General features: G+C 48.1%; 6 protein-coding genes across 6 annotated transcripts; 1 reads left to right on the top strand and 5 right to left on the bottom strand.

The window, feature by feature from the left end:
• Positions 1-72: 72 nt before the first annotated feature.
• Positions 73-1,507, top strand: BJ212DRAFT_1428927 (uncharacterized protein). The gene is made up of 2 exons (XM_041337670.1): positions 73-308; positions 370-1,507. The coding sequence occupies exons 1-2, from the start codon at positions 117-119 to the stop codon at positions 1,396-1,398; spliced, it is 1,221 nt and encodes a 406-aa protein (XP_041194348.1). The 5' UTR covers positions 73-116; the 3' UTR covers positions 1,399-1,507.
• A 1,699-nt stretch (positions 1,508-3,206) lies between these two features.
• On the bottom strand, positions 3,207-4,943 carry BJ212DRAFT_1269163 (acid protease; the record flags this gene model as incomplete). The annotated part of the gene is made up of 11 exons (XM_041330792.1): positions 3,207-3,307; positions 3,366-3,501; positions 3,550-3,622; positions 3,675-3,720; positions 3,771-3,876; positions 3,932-3,986; positions 4,039-4,221; positions 4,272-4,374; positions 4,425-4,464; positions 4,521-4,597; positions 4,661-4,943. The coding sequence occupies 11 exons, from the start codon at positions 4,941-4,943 to the stop codon at positions 3,207-3,209; spliced, it is 1,203 nt and encodes a 400-aa protein (XP_041194347.1).
• Positions 4,944-5,607: 664 nt separating this feature from the next.
• BJ212DRAFT_92947 (thioesterase-like superfamily-domain-containing protein) lies at positions 5,608-7,106 on the bottom strand. Its single transcript, XM_041344369.1, has 4 exons — positions 6,900-7,106; positions 6,833-6,853; positions 6,129-6,791; positions 5,608-6,078 (listed from the first exon to the last, which is right to left on the bottom strand). Exons 1-4 carry the CDS (start codon positions 6,998-7,000, stop codon positions 5,778-5,780), a joined length of 1,086 nt encoding a protein of 361 aa, XP_041194346.1. The 5' UTR covers positions 7,001-7,106; the 3' UTR covers positions 5,608-5,777.
• Positions 7,107-7,562: 456 nt separating this feature from the next.
• BJ212DRAFT_1496693 (YjeF N-terminal domain-containing protein) lies at positions 7,563-9,046 on the bottom strand (the record flags this gene model as incomplete). The annotated part of the gene is made up of 7 exons (XM_041341540.1): positions 7,563-8,086; positions 8,138-8,484; positions 8,546-8,569; positions 8,623-8,660; positions 8,711-8,846; positions 8,904-8,951; positions 9,008-9,046. 7 exons carry the CDS (start codon positions 9,044-9,046, stop codon positions 8,008-8,010), a joined length of 711 nt encoding a protein of 236 aa, XP_041194345.1. The 3' UTR covers positions 7,563-8,007.
• Positions 9,047-9,284: 238 nt separating this feature from the next.
• On the bottom strand, positions 9,285-10,483 carry BJ212DRAFT_1446364 (uncharacterized protein; the record flags this gene model as incomplete). Its single annotated transcript, XM_041338234.1, has 3 exons — positions 9,285-9,838; positions 9,894-10,074; positions 10,127-10,483. 3 exons carry the CDS (start codon positions 10,481-10,483, stop codon positions 9,285-9,287), a joined length of 1,092 nt encoding a protein of 363 aa, XP_041194344.1.
• A 470-nt stretch (positions 10,484-10,953) lies between these two features.
• BJ212DRAFT_1269191 (uncharacterized protein) lies at positions 10,954-11,603 on the bottom strand (the record flags this gene model as incomplete). Its single annotated transcript, XM_041330796.1, has 2 exons — positions 10,954-11,270; positions 11,318-11,603. 2 exons carry the CDS (start codon positions 11,601-11,603, stop codon positions 10,954-10,956), a joined length of 603 nt encoding a protein of 200 aa, XP_041194343.1.
• Positions 11,604-13,635: the final 2,032 nt, after the last annotated feature.

Below are 13,635 nucleotides of genomic sequence, written 5' to 3'. Positions count from 1 at the left end.
GGAAAATACTGCACTCACGTGACTTTCAATAAAGTTGCGCTCCCATTTTGGGATTATCGATTTCACCCTTGTGTTTGTGAACAACGCTCACCACGATCGATTGCACATCGCTAACCATGGTAGCGTCTAAGACAATTCTTGACATTCGTGGCAAACAGTTAAAGCTTGAAACAGCTGCTGACGCTGCCCCTTTCATCACCGGCGTCGACCCTACCAAACTCACCGCTATCCACCTTGGAGGCAATTCTATCGGCGTGGAGGCTGCCAAAGAATTTGGTCGATTCCTCGAGACTGCAGACGTGCTTCAAGTGCGTGATATTATTCATGAAATTAATACTTGAGGATCAATCACCACTGACCCGTGTATAGCTTGCAGACTTGGGAGATATTTTCACGGGACGTACTATCGAAGAGATCCCTGCTGCCATACAAGCACTCCTCGATCCACTCTCACACAAGACCTCACTTCGAGAGATAAACCTCAATGATAACGCATTCGGAGAGCGCGTTGTACCCTTCCTTACACCCTTCCTCGAAACTAATCACTCCATACGCGTCCTCCGCCTCAATAACAATGGCCTCGGGCCTGCTGGTGGCAAGAAGATTGCAGAAGCTGTGTGCAAGTCTGCACCAACAGATGGCTCCCGATCAAATCTTGAGGTTGTCATCTGCGGCCGAAATCGGCTAGAGGATCCAGGAGCTACCGCCTGGGCCAAGGCGTTCGAGGCACACAAGACACTCATAGAGGTGCAAATGCCCCAGAACGGCATTCGTATGGATGGTGCTGAGGCCCTTGGGCGAGGTCTTGTCGCATGCTCTGAATTGCAGATCGTCAATTTCCAGGACAATGCATTCATAGATGTGGAAATGGATGAAGAAGGTCGGAAAGCTGTTCGTGCATGGGGTGAGGCCGTCAAAACCAGCTGGCCAAAGCTACGCTTCCTAGACCTCTCTGACTGCATGCTCTCGAACGGAGAAGGCGAAGTGCCACCACTCCTAGAAGCTTTCAACGATGCGAATACGAAGAACCTTCAGAATCTTCAGGAGCTACGATTGCAGAACAACAACCTCGATGCCAAAAGCTACGAGGTCCTTGCCCAAGCCGTGACGAAGTTGACCAAGCTGAAACGGCTAGACCTGCAGGACAATGATGACGTTGAGGATAACGAACACCTAGATGACATCGCTGAACACCTGAAAGCTCACGGCGGCAAGCTTATCCGTACGGAAGAGGACGAAGAGGAGGAGGAGGAAGATGAAGAGAATGTCGAAGAGTCGCCAGAGGAGGCTGAGAAAGCGGAGGAAATTCCTGCACCACTGGCAACGGAGGAGAAATCAACCTTCGAGATGGTTGCAGATACACTCGCCAACCTCATGAGCAAAGTGCATGTCAGTTGAACTTCAAATTTTAATGTGTAGATCTCTTATTGTACACCACAACTCCCGGATCACAAGTTACCATGTATACCAATTCTACCGTACAATAGCAGCAGTTAAGTATCTCAGTCCTCGAAAGAATCTCAGAAGAGTAGAATGCATTGGATTCCTAATTCTAAGCTCGATTGAATGGAAAAAACCCATGATACTGAATACGGCGTCCAGGATTGAGGATGTATGCATGGGCAAGTATCGCCAAAATACTTGTGCATCAGCTACTGACTCTACACCCCCGTCATTCAGAACAGTGAGGAGTGCGCTGATATTCAGATCTTCTGCACGACCGAGAAGATCATCGAGAAAGATTCAAATTTCTTCCGCCCTGGTGACCTGAAAGGCATGACCAAGGGAACACGTGGCTGATTGACCTTGAATGACTTGGGTATTGGCGAAAAATGCGCTGGCACTTGACATGGACAACGTCGTTTCTTCTACCTGCATACTAAGTCTGCGTCCTGCACTATGTACAGCGCACAACTGACTTGTAGATGCTATACATTTGACGGATCTGCCAGGCCTTGTTATCGCTGTCATTCTGCAGGATACAGAGTATGTCAAGCTAGATGTAATCTAGTCCATTGTCCACGGCAACAGTGCACGTATACTTGAAAACATCGATGCTGAATTGGGTCGCTAAATGTGCCATGCTTGTCATCGGCCTAGCCAGGACCTAAGAGATTCCAGATGTTAAGATATAGTAGGGCGTCATGATCTAGCAGTCGAATTCTGCGTGGGCAGCAATCGGGGAAACATCTAGAATGGTATTTGTGAGTGAACGAAGTGGAACACGTATCGCGGTCCCACGCAGCGCTCTGCAGTAAAATACTCACACTTCAAACCACACTCTTATCTGTTTCCCACCTGAACCCACACTGGTCAGCCACTCTAAAACCTTGTACGACTTGAACAACCGCCATCTCATTCCGACGCGTACTAGTGCTCGAGCTCACCCTCAAGCTTAGGTTCAGTCTCTTGCTTCTGGCCGGGAGAGCTCCGCAGGCTTCCGCCAAACTCTTTTTCATACTCTCGCAACTTGAATGTGGATACTCACAGTCTTTGTTATGATTTCTTATTCTCTCAGTATTATCGAGTCACGGGCCCCACCCCATTTGCACTTCGATCGAGGTAGCCCTCGCAATACTACCATTTACTGATTCTTCGAAGATCTAGGACTGGTCGAGTAAATTAGCGGTCAAAGACACTCGTCTATGACGCGCATATGTGATATATGGCTGCTATATTGAAAATTTGCGCCATGGGACGCGTGCCCGCTACTCGTGTCCTCCGTTTCGAGGTTGATAGTAACTTCAAATTGCATGACCAATTGCATATCTAGGACGATTCTCGAAACACCTGTGATAATATAAATCAGGATGGTCTTGAGTCTACAGGAAGATGTAGAGCTCAAGCGCTCTGAATCATGGGTGCGAGGCACCAACAACACCCCATACCAGCAGCGCGCGAATCAATACAACGAATCACTGCAGTGGCTCCACCAGTAAGTATTGGATCATAGTATTAAATATTGCATCCAACGAGCTTTGATCATGTATTCCAATCTCTCAGACTTGGCGTTACGTCTGACTGTCACTAGCAGCTCATGCTAATGACAGGTGTTTTTTTCTATATTTACCAGCCGCAGTGAATACTACTGGTACACGCCCGAAACAATTTACCAGCAAAATTGTATAGATTGAGTATGCAGCTTAAAATATGTAGTCCTCAAAAACAAAAGAATTCCGTGTCAGAAGGCAGCGTGGGGACGGTCATCAGTTGGTATCAGCATCAGTGTATGTCGTAGTCGCAACACTGAGCTGCTTGTTCCCGGTGTCAAAGACAGTGTAAAAGCGCTGAAGCCAGCCAAATCCGTCTGGAATGCACACGGCATTTGTAAGACCCGGGCCCCAGCAAGATAATATGGGACGTACTTATGAAATCCAGCCCGCTCCCGAATGAGGAACCAAGGTCAGACACAATGAGATAGATTTGGCCCTCTTCTCCTCCAAGGATGCTGTTCAGATTACGTGGCCAGATCTGAGCATTAGGCGTAAAGTCGTAGGTAACCTATTCCAATAAATCAATCGAGGTTCATCGTACGAGATCAAAACTTACATTGCCAATCTTGAAGTACAAGCTTTGAAGATTGGCGTATTGTTGTGGCGTGATGGTTAGGAGTCCTGTAGTCCTGATCCACATAAAATAAACAGAATATCGTAGGCTCATCGAGCTGAACTCACGGATCTTCGACGGCACCAGTTGCCTTCTGATAGGCTTGGAAGGCCTCTGTACATTTCGGTGAGTGTCAAATCTCACGGTGGGATATGTGTGCATACCAGTGGCAAGGAGAAGAAGGGTAGTGCCAGTGTCCACGATGCCGGCAGTTGTATTCAAGATTGTTTGGCCAGTGCCGTACGATACTGTTTGGTTGATACCCCAATACTGTTCGATCGTCAAGATTAGTAAGCAGTACATTTTCGCTCAGGCTGTGATTTACCAGCGAGGCTGGGGAGGTGGTGGTAAGTGGAACGGTATTGAGCGTGCCAGTGTACCTGACATATGATGTCAGACAAGATCGGAACCAAAAGAAAGGTGTCTTCTTACTTGGTGTTATCGGTCCCACCGAATGTGAGCTCTCCATTGGCTACGTCAGCATTGGAGGACGGCTCGTAGGAGATGCCGAGTAAATTGGAGGGGATTGTTCCCTGAGCATATAAGTTGTCGGTAACCGTAGGCACATCCGTTGTGTTAGACACGGTTCCTTCTGTAAGGTCTACAGGACCGACACTGCGAAGACATCAGCACTACGAATCATTGCTTTTCAGACCAAACGTTACCCCAATATGCCATCAACGCCCTCGAACCCTTGCGCGGATGAAGCCACGCCAACGCCTTGGTTCTGGATAACCAAGCTTGACCCCAAGGTCACGGTGTCGGTGTCTGATCCATATTTAATTGGTGCGATTGTAGCCGAAAGAAGCAGTCCTTACATTCCTTTCCGGACATAGTTCCCGAACCATAGCTAACATTCTAAGTTCCAGACCAGTCTGTTAACAGTATCATAAGACTCAGAGAAGCTAGCTCACTATAGTGTTACCAGTGTTGTGACTGGAGCTTGTGGGTTTGTATGGCAGGTCTGCACCAACCCAAGTATTCGAACTACCTGAAAAATTGTTGACAAATAAATAAATTCCAAGCACATTTACGTCATCAGCATTCCGCTAACCGGTATCGATCAACAATGTATACTGGGTGGCTGGGTTTCCAACACCAACTTGCATGGTGTAAGTGACACCTGAATCGGTGACGTCAATGCTAGAGTTTGCAGTATTGCTGCTGCTAGAAGGAACTGAAGCGGATAGAGCGGTACCCAAGGGGGTATGGTGGGACTTGCCAGCCAGAAACTTCTGTGCGCGGGCGCGGTCGCGCTCAAGAAGCTGCCTGGCGCCACCTTTGGCTGCGCGCAGACGAGTTGCAAAGGGGATTCCACGGATAACGACGTGTGACATAGTTCGAGTGGCTTGAGATAACAAAGTTGGGAAGACAAAGTGAAGACAACTGCGTTGAGTGACACTGTTTATATAAGTCGGGTTGGAGATGGGTGCTAAGGCTCCTAGGCATTACCAGTAACCGGAGGATATATTGATAGACTGTAAAGCACTGGCAGGGGAAAGAAGAACCCGTTCAAGAGGAGAGCCTCCCAAAAATAACCTTGTCAATTGACGTGTCATCATACTATGCCGCATCGTGCCCCAAGGAACCACAATGACAATAACGCGAGAACAATCGTCATCAGAAGGAGTGGGAACCTATTGATAATTTATCAGAGTAATAATCGCTCCTCGTACCATATCACCTGCCTGTCATGAAAGAGCCACCTGCCATATTGCTCGCAGACAAACATCAGGGCAGGGTGTTCGAGGATAATGGTAAAGCTCGAACGGTAAAGCAGGGTCGGTGAACCGGAGCTTTGTATAACCGTTTCTGATAGCGAAGCTTCCATCCGGTCTGAGCAAGATATCTGAGCAAGACCGAGAAGGTTAATAATAGTTGCCAATCCGGGCTACTACGCCAATCCCTCGTTCGGTTAATCCTGAGAGTAGTTTTCACGGCCAGCGTCTCGGTGAGAAATATTATGCTCTAGGCTGTCCGCAGAGACAAATATGGAGTTTTGGATACGGTTGATCTGACATCGGGATCCGAGTGACATTGTAACATTCCAGTGTCCCCACGCTTGCACATACAGCGATAGCTGCATTCCGGCCATACGGGTATACGTAGACCCTAGTAAGTCTAGCTCAAATGTATTTCGAAACTACCAAACGATTTCACCGGTTAGTAGTCTACAGCTTGGTGACCACTTTGTTCCTGTTGCCTTGACGGTGGTTGAGGTCCATAGGTAGAGTGAGAGCCATTTGGTCAGCAACTGCAATACAGTATTGCTTGTCCCTCCAACCAGCTTCTAATTTACCCTGACCAATTGCAGAGGGGGCAGTCCAAACTTCAACGCGAGCATTATGTCTTCCATGGGGATCAGTCAAGAAATGTGATTCGCTGTATAATCCGACTGTCCGAGAAGCATAATCCTGAGATGAGGGAATACGGGCCTTGAATTCGACTGTCATGGTCACAGTCGGGAACCAACTAGAGAAGGGAGTCAATGTTCCGCGACTAGAATACAGGACAGAACGAACCAATCTGATGTTCCATGACTAGCTGGCTCTGAGTCGGGTAAGAGAGAAGGGAGATTGAGGAACATGTCCCCAAAAAATGGGATAGACGAAGGCTTGATTTCATCTTCTGTTCTGGTTAGCTCACACCACGCGCCCCATTCGGCGCCTCCTCCACCTATGATTTCAGTATCAGCTTGGATCTGGTTGCGCATAGCATTGCGCGCCAGGATGGTGCGATCCATGGACCAACTCAGAAGGGAGTGGAACCTCCAAGTATGCCTCATTCTATCTCGGACGGCCGCAGAAGGATGATTGGGCAGGGGTAAACGTCGAGCATATGGAGATGGTGCTGCCAAGCTGCGAGGAATTCCGTCCGGCACGGGAGTAAGATCACCAAAGATAAGATGGGATGTCAGTCTGACGTGCCCCTGCTCAGTGCTCACATGGTCAACCACACGGCAATCGCGGAGAGCGTGCGTGTCACTCACCCCCTGGGCGAGGTCCGCTGAAAGATTAGTGAAATTCTTCCCTATCTTCTGGACACTGACGCGTACTTCCGCAGGCCCAACGTTTGTCGCACGAAGAAAATGGGCGGTTACGTGGATTGGATCTTTATGTACTGTCTCCAATTGAAATCGAGTGCAAGCTTCTACGACCTGCCCTAATGTGTAACCTGGCAGTGTCCTATTGCCATAAAACAACCTTCAGAAGAGCAACATGCATACCTCCTTGAGGAATTCTGAATGCTTCCCTTCGCAATGAGCACACGACTAGATATAACTAAGAACTCACGACCCAATCGCCCAACTACCATTTAGCTCCGTCGCGTATGTAGCGGTTTCACTACACCGCGAGGTTTCCGAAACATGTAAAGCTCGCACTAGCGGGACCATATAGTTTCGACGACTTGAAAAGTAGTTGTCTCTCCAAGCCAGACCGAATCCCCGACTCGACGTTAGTGGACAAGGGCTGAGTTCTAACACGATGGGATTCCCACCTCCAGAAACCTCTATCGGCTACACCCGGGTGTTTCAAAGGGCTTTTTCGGCCCTTACAATCATTTTACACCTTATTCAAGTTTGTTAGAGGCTTGTCAAGTTGACATTCAGTTCTCGTTATGCACGCTTCGGTGGACCCTCCTGCGTGGTGTCCCGAGGCCTTCGTTATGGGGGTGTCCTAGACTCGACCTCTCTCCTGACACCTCTGTCCAGTGCCTGGGCCTTGCTGCGGCAATCGAAAATAAAGAATTGTTCGTTCCGAACTTCCGCCTCGGCATCGACATAAAACAGGAGCGCACGCAACTGAACTAGTACACACGGTATGGCTCGGTCTGCCACTTTCAATTATTCCACCAAACTTTAGCTTTCAATTCATCATCAGTCGCATCAGAATTTGGAAGAGCCAACAACCGAAGGAACGTCCATCATTTTCCTGGCTGTCAGACTCACTCTGTCCTCAGCTTGCAACGCAAAATGAAATAAAAACTAGCCTGTGTTTAATTCGATGGACACGACACATGCTAGGAATAAGCGAGTCGGGGGCTGGCGCCTGCGCCACTACGATGCTACAGAGGAAAACGAGACTTATAAATGGTAACCCAGCAAATAACTTCGGCTCAATCATTGCTTTCAAGAGCACGGTTCAAAACTTATGTACTGGCATGTACTCACGGGCGTCATTGATATTGACTCGTTGAGCTTCATCCTATGGTATCTGCCATCATTGCTGGACAAACCCCCGTGGAGTTCTCGACGAAAAGCCGTTACATATGGTAGCCGTAGGAAGCTGGAAAGAGCAAGATCGGACTCATTATGAGGGTTGTCTGCCTGAGATTGCATTCATATTTGACGGTGCAACCGTCTTGTCACTCCTACCCATGTCATAAGTACCATAGTCAAAGCTAGTTCCTCGGTAGTTCCACGATTTGATCGAATCCAGGATACTCGGGAAGATTGAGCTGGAACTTCTCCTGAATTGCCCTGACAGCAGATATGGATATCATTACAGCGATCCAACTCGTCAACACTTACTTTGGCACGAAACGCCCTCCGAGGAAATGCCTTCCCTTGAAGTACTTTGCTCCTATCTTCGGTGCTGTCAAACTGAGTAGGACATCAGGATTCAGCCCGACGCCTTCTGCATTTCCGAATTCGACATCCCATCCACTTGGAATATCTACCGAGACAATCGGAAGCCCGGATTCAGATATAAACTCCAGGGCATCGTAAAACGGTGCCCGCACTGGAGGTTTGAACGAAAACCCAAAAATGGCATCCAGAATAACGTTCGAGGACGAGAGGGCAAGAAACAGCTCCTCAACAGATGCTGAGGGTGGAATGATGGGGATGTCCATATTGACACATTGTTTTTGCAGGCGCTACTGGTCCCGTTAAGACGCTGTATAAATTGGACAAAACCGCTTGACGATGTAGACTGACCTGATAGATGTCTTTTGAGCCTGGCTGTTAGGGGTTACATTTTGGGACTGTTACTTTACTAGGCGGATGTGATTTACCTTGGGCATGTATATCGTTGGTTTGTAACCAAACATTGCTGAGCAAATTCAGCACTATAGCAAGGTGTAGGTCACCCTGAGAACACACCAAGATGTCTAGCCGCAACTAATCCATCTCCCCCTTGGTTTCCTGGTCCACAACATACCAAGACTTTCGGATACTTTTCCTTGCTGTACACTGTAGATAGCGTTTGGGCGCAGGCCAACCCAGCCAGCTCCATCAACTGCAACACAGATCATGTTTGAGTATCGTGTGCTGATATGGGACTGAAGCCCCGTGCCTGATCCAAACTGAACGCTCCAACTGCATTCATAAGCTCCTCATCAATCTGTCCGTTGCTCGAATGAGCTCGTAGCTAACACGCAATGATAACATTCTATACACCTGTTGGGCCAGCCGCGCGGTGAGGAAACGGATGGACATGACTGATTTCTGGTAAGTAAGGGTGGGAAGTTGAAATTCGCGGAAAGTCCAAGTCCAAATATAATATTGAATAATCGATAAACAGCTCATCAAAAGTATCAGTGATAACAAGATGCTGAGACAATGAAAAATGATGACCGGTGTACAGTGAAAATGCAGTAGACCACAGTACAACATTAGCAAGAATATTAATGTCTTTGGATGAAGAAAAAATCGAGAGCTTGCCCATAAAGTACAGTCAGATAGAAGCTGACTTAGCACAAACCCGGCGATGCTCTTCCCAGTCATTTTTCTGATGTTCAGGAGAACAATACTTCACCAACCGGCACTTGCTACACACAAGTCCATTATTGGTCGGAGCATCCCCACTGTCGGCGCTGCTCTGCGATCCTTCACTACTCTCGGGGTACTGCGATGTTTCTTCGTTGAAACAGATGTTGCAGTCGATCCAGTTGCACATCTCCCGAGATCTCACCTTCCTCCCGTTTCGACGACCGCGCTTTATCGACAATACCGCTGCACCTTCGATGCCACGCCGAGGAAAACGTATCATCTCGCAGTCGTCGTTACAGCAAGGGTTGGGACAACCACTAGGAAAGTCAAAGAATATTTCTTCTGATGGAACGAACAGCGGATGCGTGAATAAAATTTGGGAATAGGAAGTGGTCTGATGGGAGAACAAGATGATGAAGGGCGGTCGTTTCTCGTGGAGAATGGCTCGGAAAGCGATATCAATCTGAGGAAAACATGGTGTGCGTCGTTGTTTGAGGAGAGTATGGCTCAAACGCATATCTAGGACCAAGTCAACGTCAACACGCGGAATGACAACGAATTCATGGTCACGAACGATTGTACTGGATCTCGTTCTCTATGCTGGGTTTACACGTGCGCCCGAAAGTATGTCGACAAACGAGGTTGAAGTATTCTGTTACATCGTCCATCTCTTGGCGTTTCATGTCTGTAACAATGATGTATACATCGTCACAGCCAAGGTCATGCATCCCTCTGAGCATCATCAGCTCAGGAAGCTAAGATTATTCTCAGTTACGATAATCAAGATCTCGTCAGCGAAGTCCTTACCATAGTAAATACAACAGGCATCATGGACAATTTTCGGTCTTGCATCGACCTGTGGTGATATACATGTGTCGACCAGGTGCGATCCAGAGGAATCAGACGACCGGTGTCGACTGTACGACAGAAGATGTTTTCTGGAAGGAAATCTCCTTTATTCCAGACGAGGACTTGGCGTCTAAGAGAATTTGCGGCGTGTTTTCGCTCCCTGACACCTTGAAACCATTCCCAATACGCGTCATTGCGATGCTCAAGCCACTTGTCGATTAACATGTCTGTAGCATCATGATCGAGCGTTTTGCATATCAGCTCGCTCATCGATAGGGTGGGCTGTGATAGAGCTGAGTAATGCCTTTTCGCCATGGCTGAGCGTGGCACAACCTCCGATAAATTTACTTCACTGTCGTGAGCGTAACGAAAGGAAGATGGATGGATGGGTTATGTGCAAGGGGCCTGCGAAATGGATTGCTTACGGCAAGAAGTATGAACACGCCGGCCCTAACCCGTTCCAAACTGGATGACTAAGAACTGTATGTTATAACACTTCAATGCTCTAACCGTAAGCCTGCGTAAGACCGTCAATTTGCTTGTGATCAGTCCTTCTCCTTCGATTCAGACGGATCGTCCACAATCTGGCATTAAACGTTAACACCTGTAACTACCAACCAACCACAGCTCAAAGTCACAGCGCTTGCCAGAGCATGATAAGGAGAAATATATACCAGCCCGACTCCCTCGATAAAATGGTCACCAACTTTCGTTCCTAGTGACAAGCTGCATGACATGGTTTGGTATGTGCGCAGGCGGCATCTATGGCACCATTAGCGAAAACCTCAGCAGAACTGACAACTACGAAACTTACCTATAATAAGACGTAGGGGCGAAGTTTCGGAGAGACCCTCTCCTGCGGTAAGCAGAGCATCAAGGTTCTCGTGTTCTTCTATCTTCCTTCCACAAGTACCCTGCCAAGTCACCACTGCCCGATATCGTGCGGGAAGATAGCCATTACGAAAAATGTGGTTGGTGAGGTGGGCTATGATTTCAAGCTTTGCCTCATGGGCATGACAAAATTTAACGCGCTGCGTCACGGCGGGCGCCGCACTCTTGTGAGTATAGACATAACTGAACCACAAATGGGACGGACAATCGGCTTCCCGGGGTAAGGATCGAATTTCGCATCAAAAATTAGTTGCTCACCAATGATCAGCCTAAGAGCAGACTGGGGGCATTTGCCTTCACCTTCCGTCAGCAGTTCTTCTAGAGCATGACCTGGGCTGAGTCGCTGCCCGCTGTGGTTCTCCCAATATGACAGCGACCGATGCTGGGCCTCGATGAATCCCTGGCGGAATAAATGCTCGAGCACATCCTCCAAGTCAGTCAACTTCTCATTCTGAAACTCAAGTTCCACCAACTGAGTCGTCGCTGGCTTGTTGCAGCGTGACGCTTGGTGATAAGTCAACCATAGCTCGTTGTGGGTCGTCATGAGCAAGCAGATAGAGAAGAAAAGTGAGAGTCGGATGATGGCTATGGTTCGAGATACGAACCATCAGCTTTTATATAGTTTTCTTCAGGCGTGCTAAAGATTTTTAGTAAAAACATTCCTTCCGCAAAGCACCGACCAATAGCCTATTTTACGAGTGATGAGTACTTGAGTATCCTGTTACCCCATCCGAATCCCAAAGAATATGGGTACGTAACGTAATGCATACAACAGCTGCAAATTTGCCTGACTTAGTACGTAACCGAGCAGTAGGAACGTTAGCGGCGGCAAAAGCCTCTTGATCACAACTTTCTGGCGCTCACCAACGTAATCGGCAACGATGATTCGTCTAATACACGGAAGTTACAACTCGGGTTGTTAACATCAACGTTCAAAAATATTCATTACATAATTATTACTCATCTCTTTGCTTGTCTCCCGTCCGCGGTTATCTAACTCCCAAGACAGACAGTCAATTTTTATCAGTGCATACGCCCTCCACTGCACCAAACTCCACTTGTCCTTCTCCGGTGGCTGAAGGTGCTCTTTTGACACCCACGCTCTCGTATGACCACCATCGTCCTTCTCCGCCAAACTCATCCTATCTCGCCGACAACCCCGGCCTGGGACACGCCGTCACAGTGAGTTATTCAATATCGATGTTTCCGACGTCAACTGCATCTCCATCAGGCATGAAGGATTGTGCTGCTCGTATCTATCGGTATCATCATCACCAGGTATTCCAAAACATGAGCCTGCGCCGGTACCATCACTATCAATGACTTAGCCGTGTAATCTGTTTCAGGATCCTTCATTGAAATTGGTCAAGCTTCATAAAAAAAAACAGGGATATGTCCTCCTTCATTTTTTTTTGCTTCCTTGTCTTCCTCAGAGAGTGACCAAATTTACTTGTATTTCTTGAATCATCTTCCATCTTATGTGGGTCACTAAGTAGAATAAAGCTGAATAAGTACTCCAACATTTTCCTGATGACCTGACGGAAGCAGGAAGTGGCAGGAGGTCACATCTTGGCGCGGGGGTCCGAGTCAGTGTGAGGTTTCGAGGCGTAGAGGCAGCGCCAGACTGGTCGCCATTGGGCCTAGCGCGTGATGGGGGGTCAGATGTGGTAGGCAGAGGTAGACTGCAGTAGACGCGCGATGGCAAAGTGCTTAACCTTATTCACGAGCTTGCCAAGCGGTGTTGGAGGTCTTGACCTCTGCTGTAAGTGAGGTGACGCACATATGCCGAAATACTTCGGAAGGGTAATAACAGGGCACTTACGGCTCCGAACCCTGCTACGACTCCTATTTTACGCAAGTGTTAGGCGAGGCTCCACTAATATTGCGTCAAAAACATGTCAATCTGCTTTTACGTCGACGCTTAAAGCGTTCCTGACACACCCAGAAGGAAAGAACTCCGAGGGCTGTAGCTGGAAACGACATGTTCCTTCAATCCTTGGATCCGACGTAGTCCGACCGAGACGAGGGTCAGAGTGCGCGTGAGAAAAAAACGGTCAAGTGCTGATCAGCGTACTCGTTGATTTTTCATCAGTGCAGCTAGTTCATTGCCTCAACTAAGTTTCTACGCTTCAAAGCTTCAACTTGAAGCTTGGTTCGGGGCAGTACATTCTGTTCAGATAGAGCGGTATCATACACATGTCGCGGAATCGTCGGTGATAGGAAAAGCCTCACGCATGCCAGAACGTAAAGGCGCGCGGGAGCCCTCAAGTCGCCGCGACGTTGACAACTTGAAATAGTTACTCTTCTATCACCGCCGCCGACTCCTTGGTGAAAACCTGATTTTTTTTCTTAGTACCCTGACGGCAAAGGTCTCAAAGAACTTTGACTTTGAACTGCTTGATCAGACAAGTCGCCTTTGTCTAAGTCTTCGGGTTGGCTCGGTACGTGTGTACTTCTAGCTTTAGCTTTACTGTTACTTCACTGTCTCTTTAGGTTGCTACTGAGTACACCAACGGTTAGCAGATTACAGAACGAAGCATGCGTGTGATCTTCGGGTACCATGTGTGACAGTGCCA

The sequence above is a fragment of the Suillus subaureus genome (assembly GCF_016647635.1).
Source record: "Suillus subaureus strain MN1 chromosome Unknown BJ212scaffold_11, whole genome shotgun sequence".
In the NCBI taxonomy this organism is placed as follows: Eukaryota; Fungi; Basidiomycota; class Agaricomycetes; order Boletales; family Suillaceae; genus Suillus; species Suillus subaureus.
The sequence above is the reverse complement of the archived record's forward strand: the minus strand, read 5'-3'. Positions and strand labels throughout refer to the sequence as shown.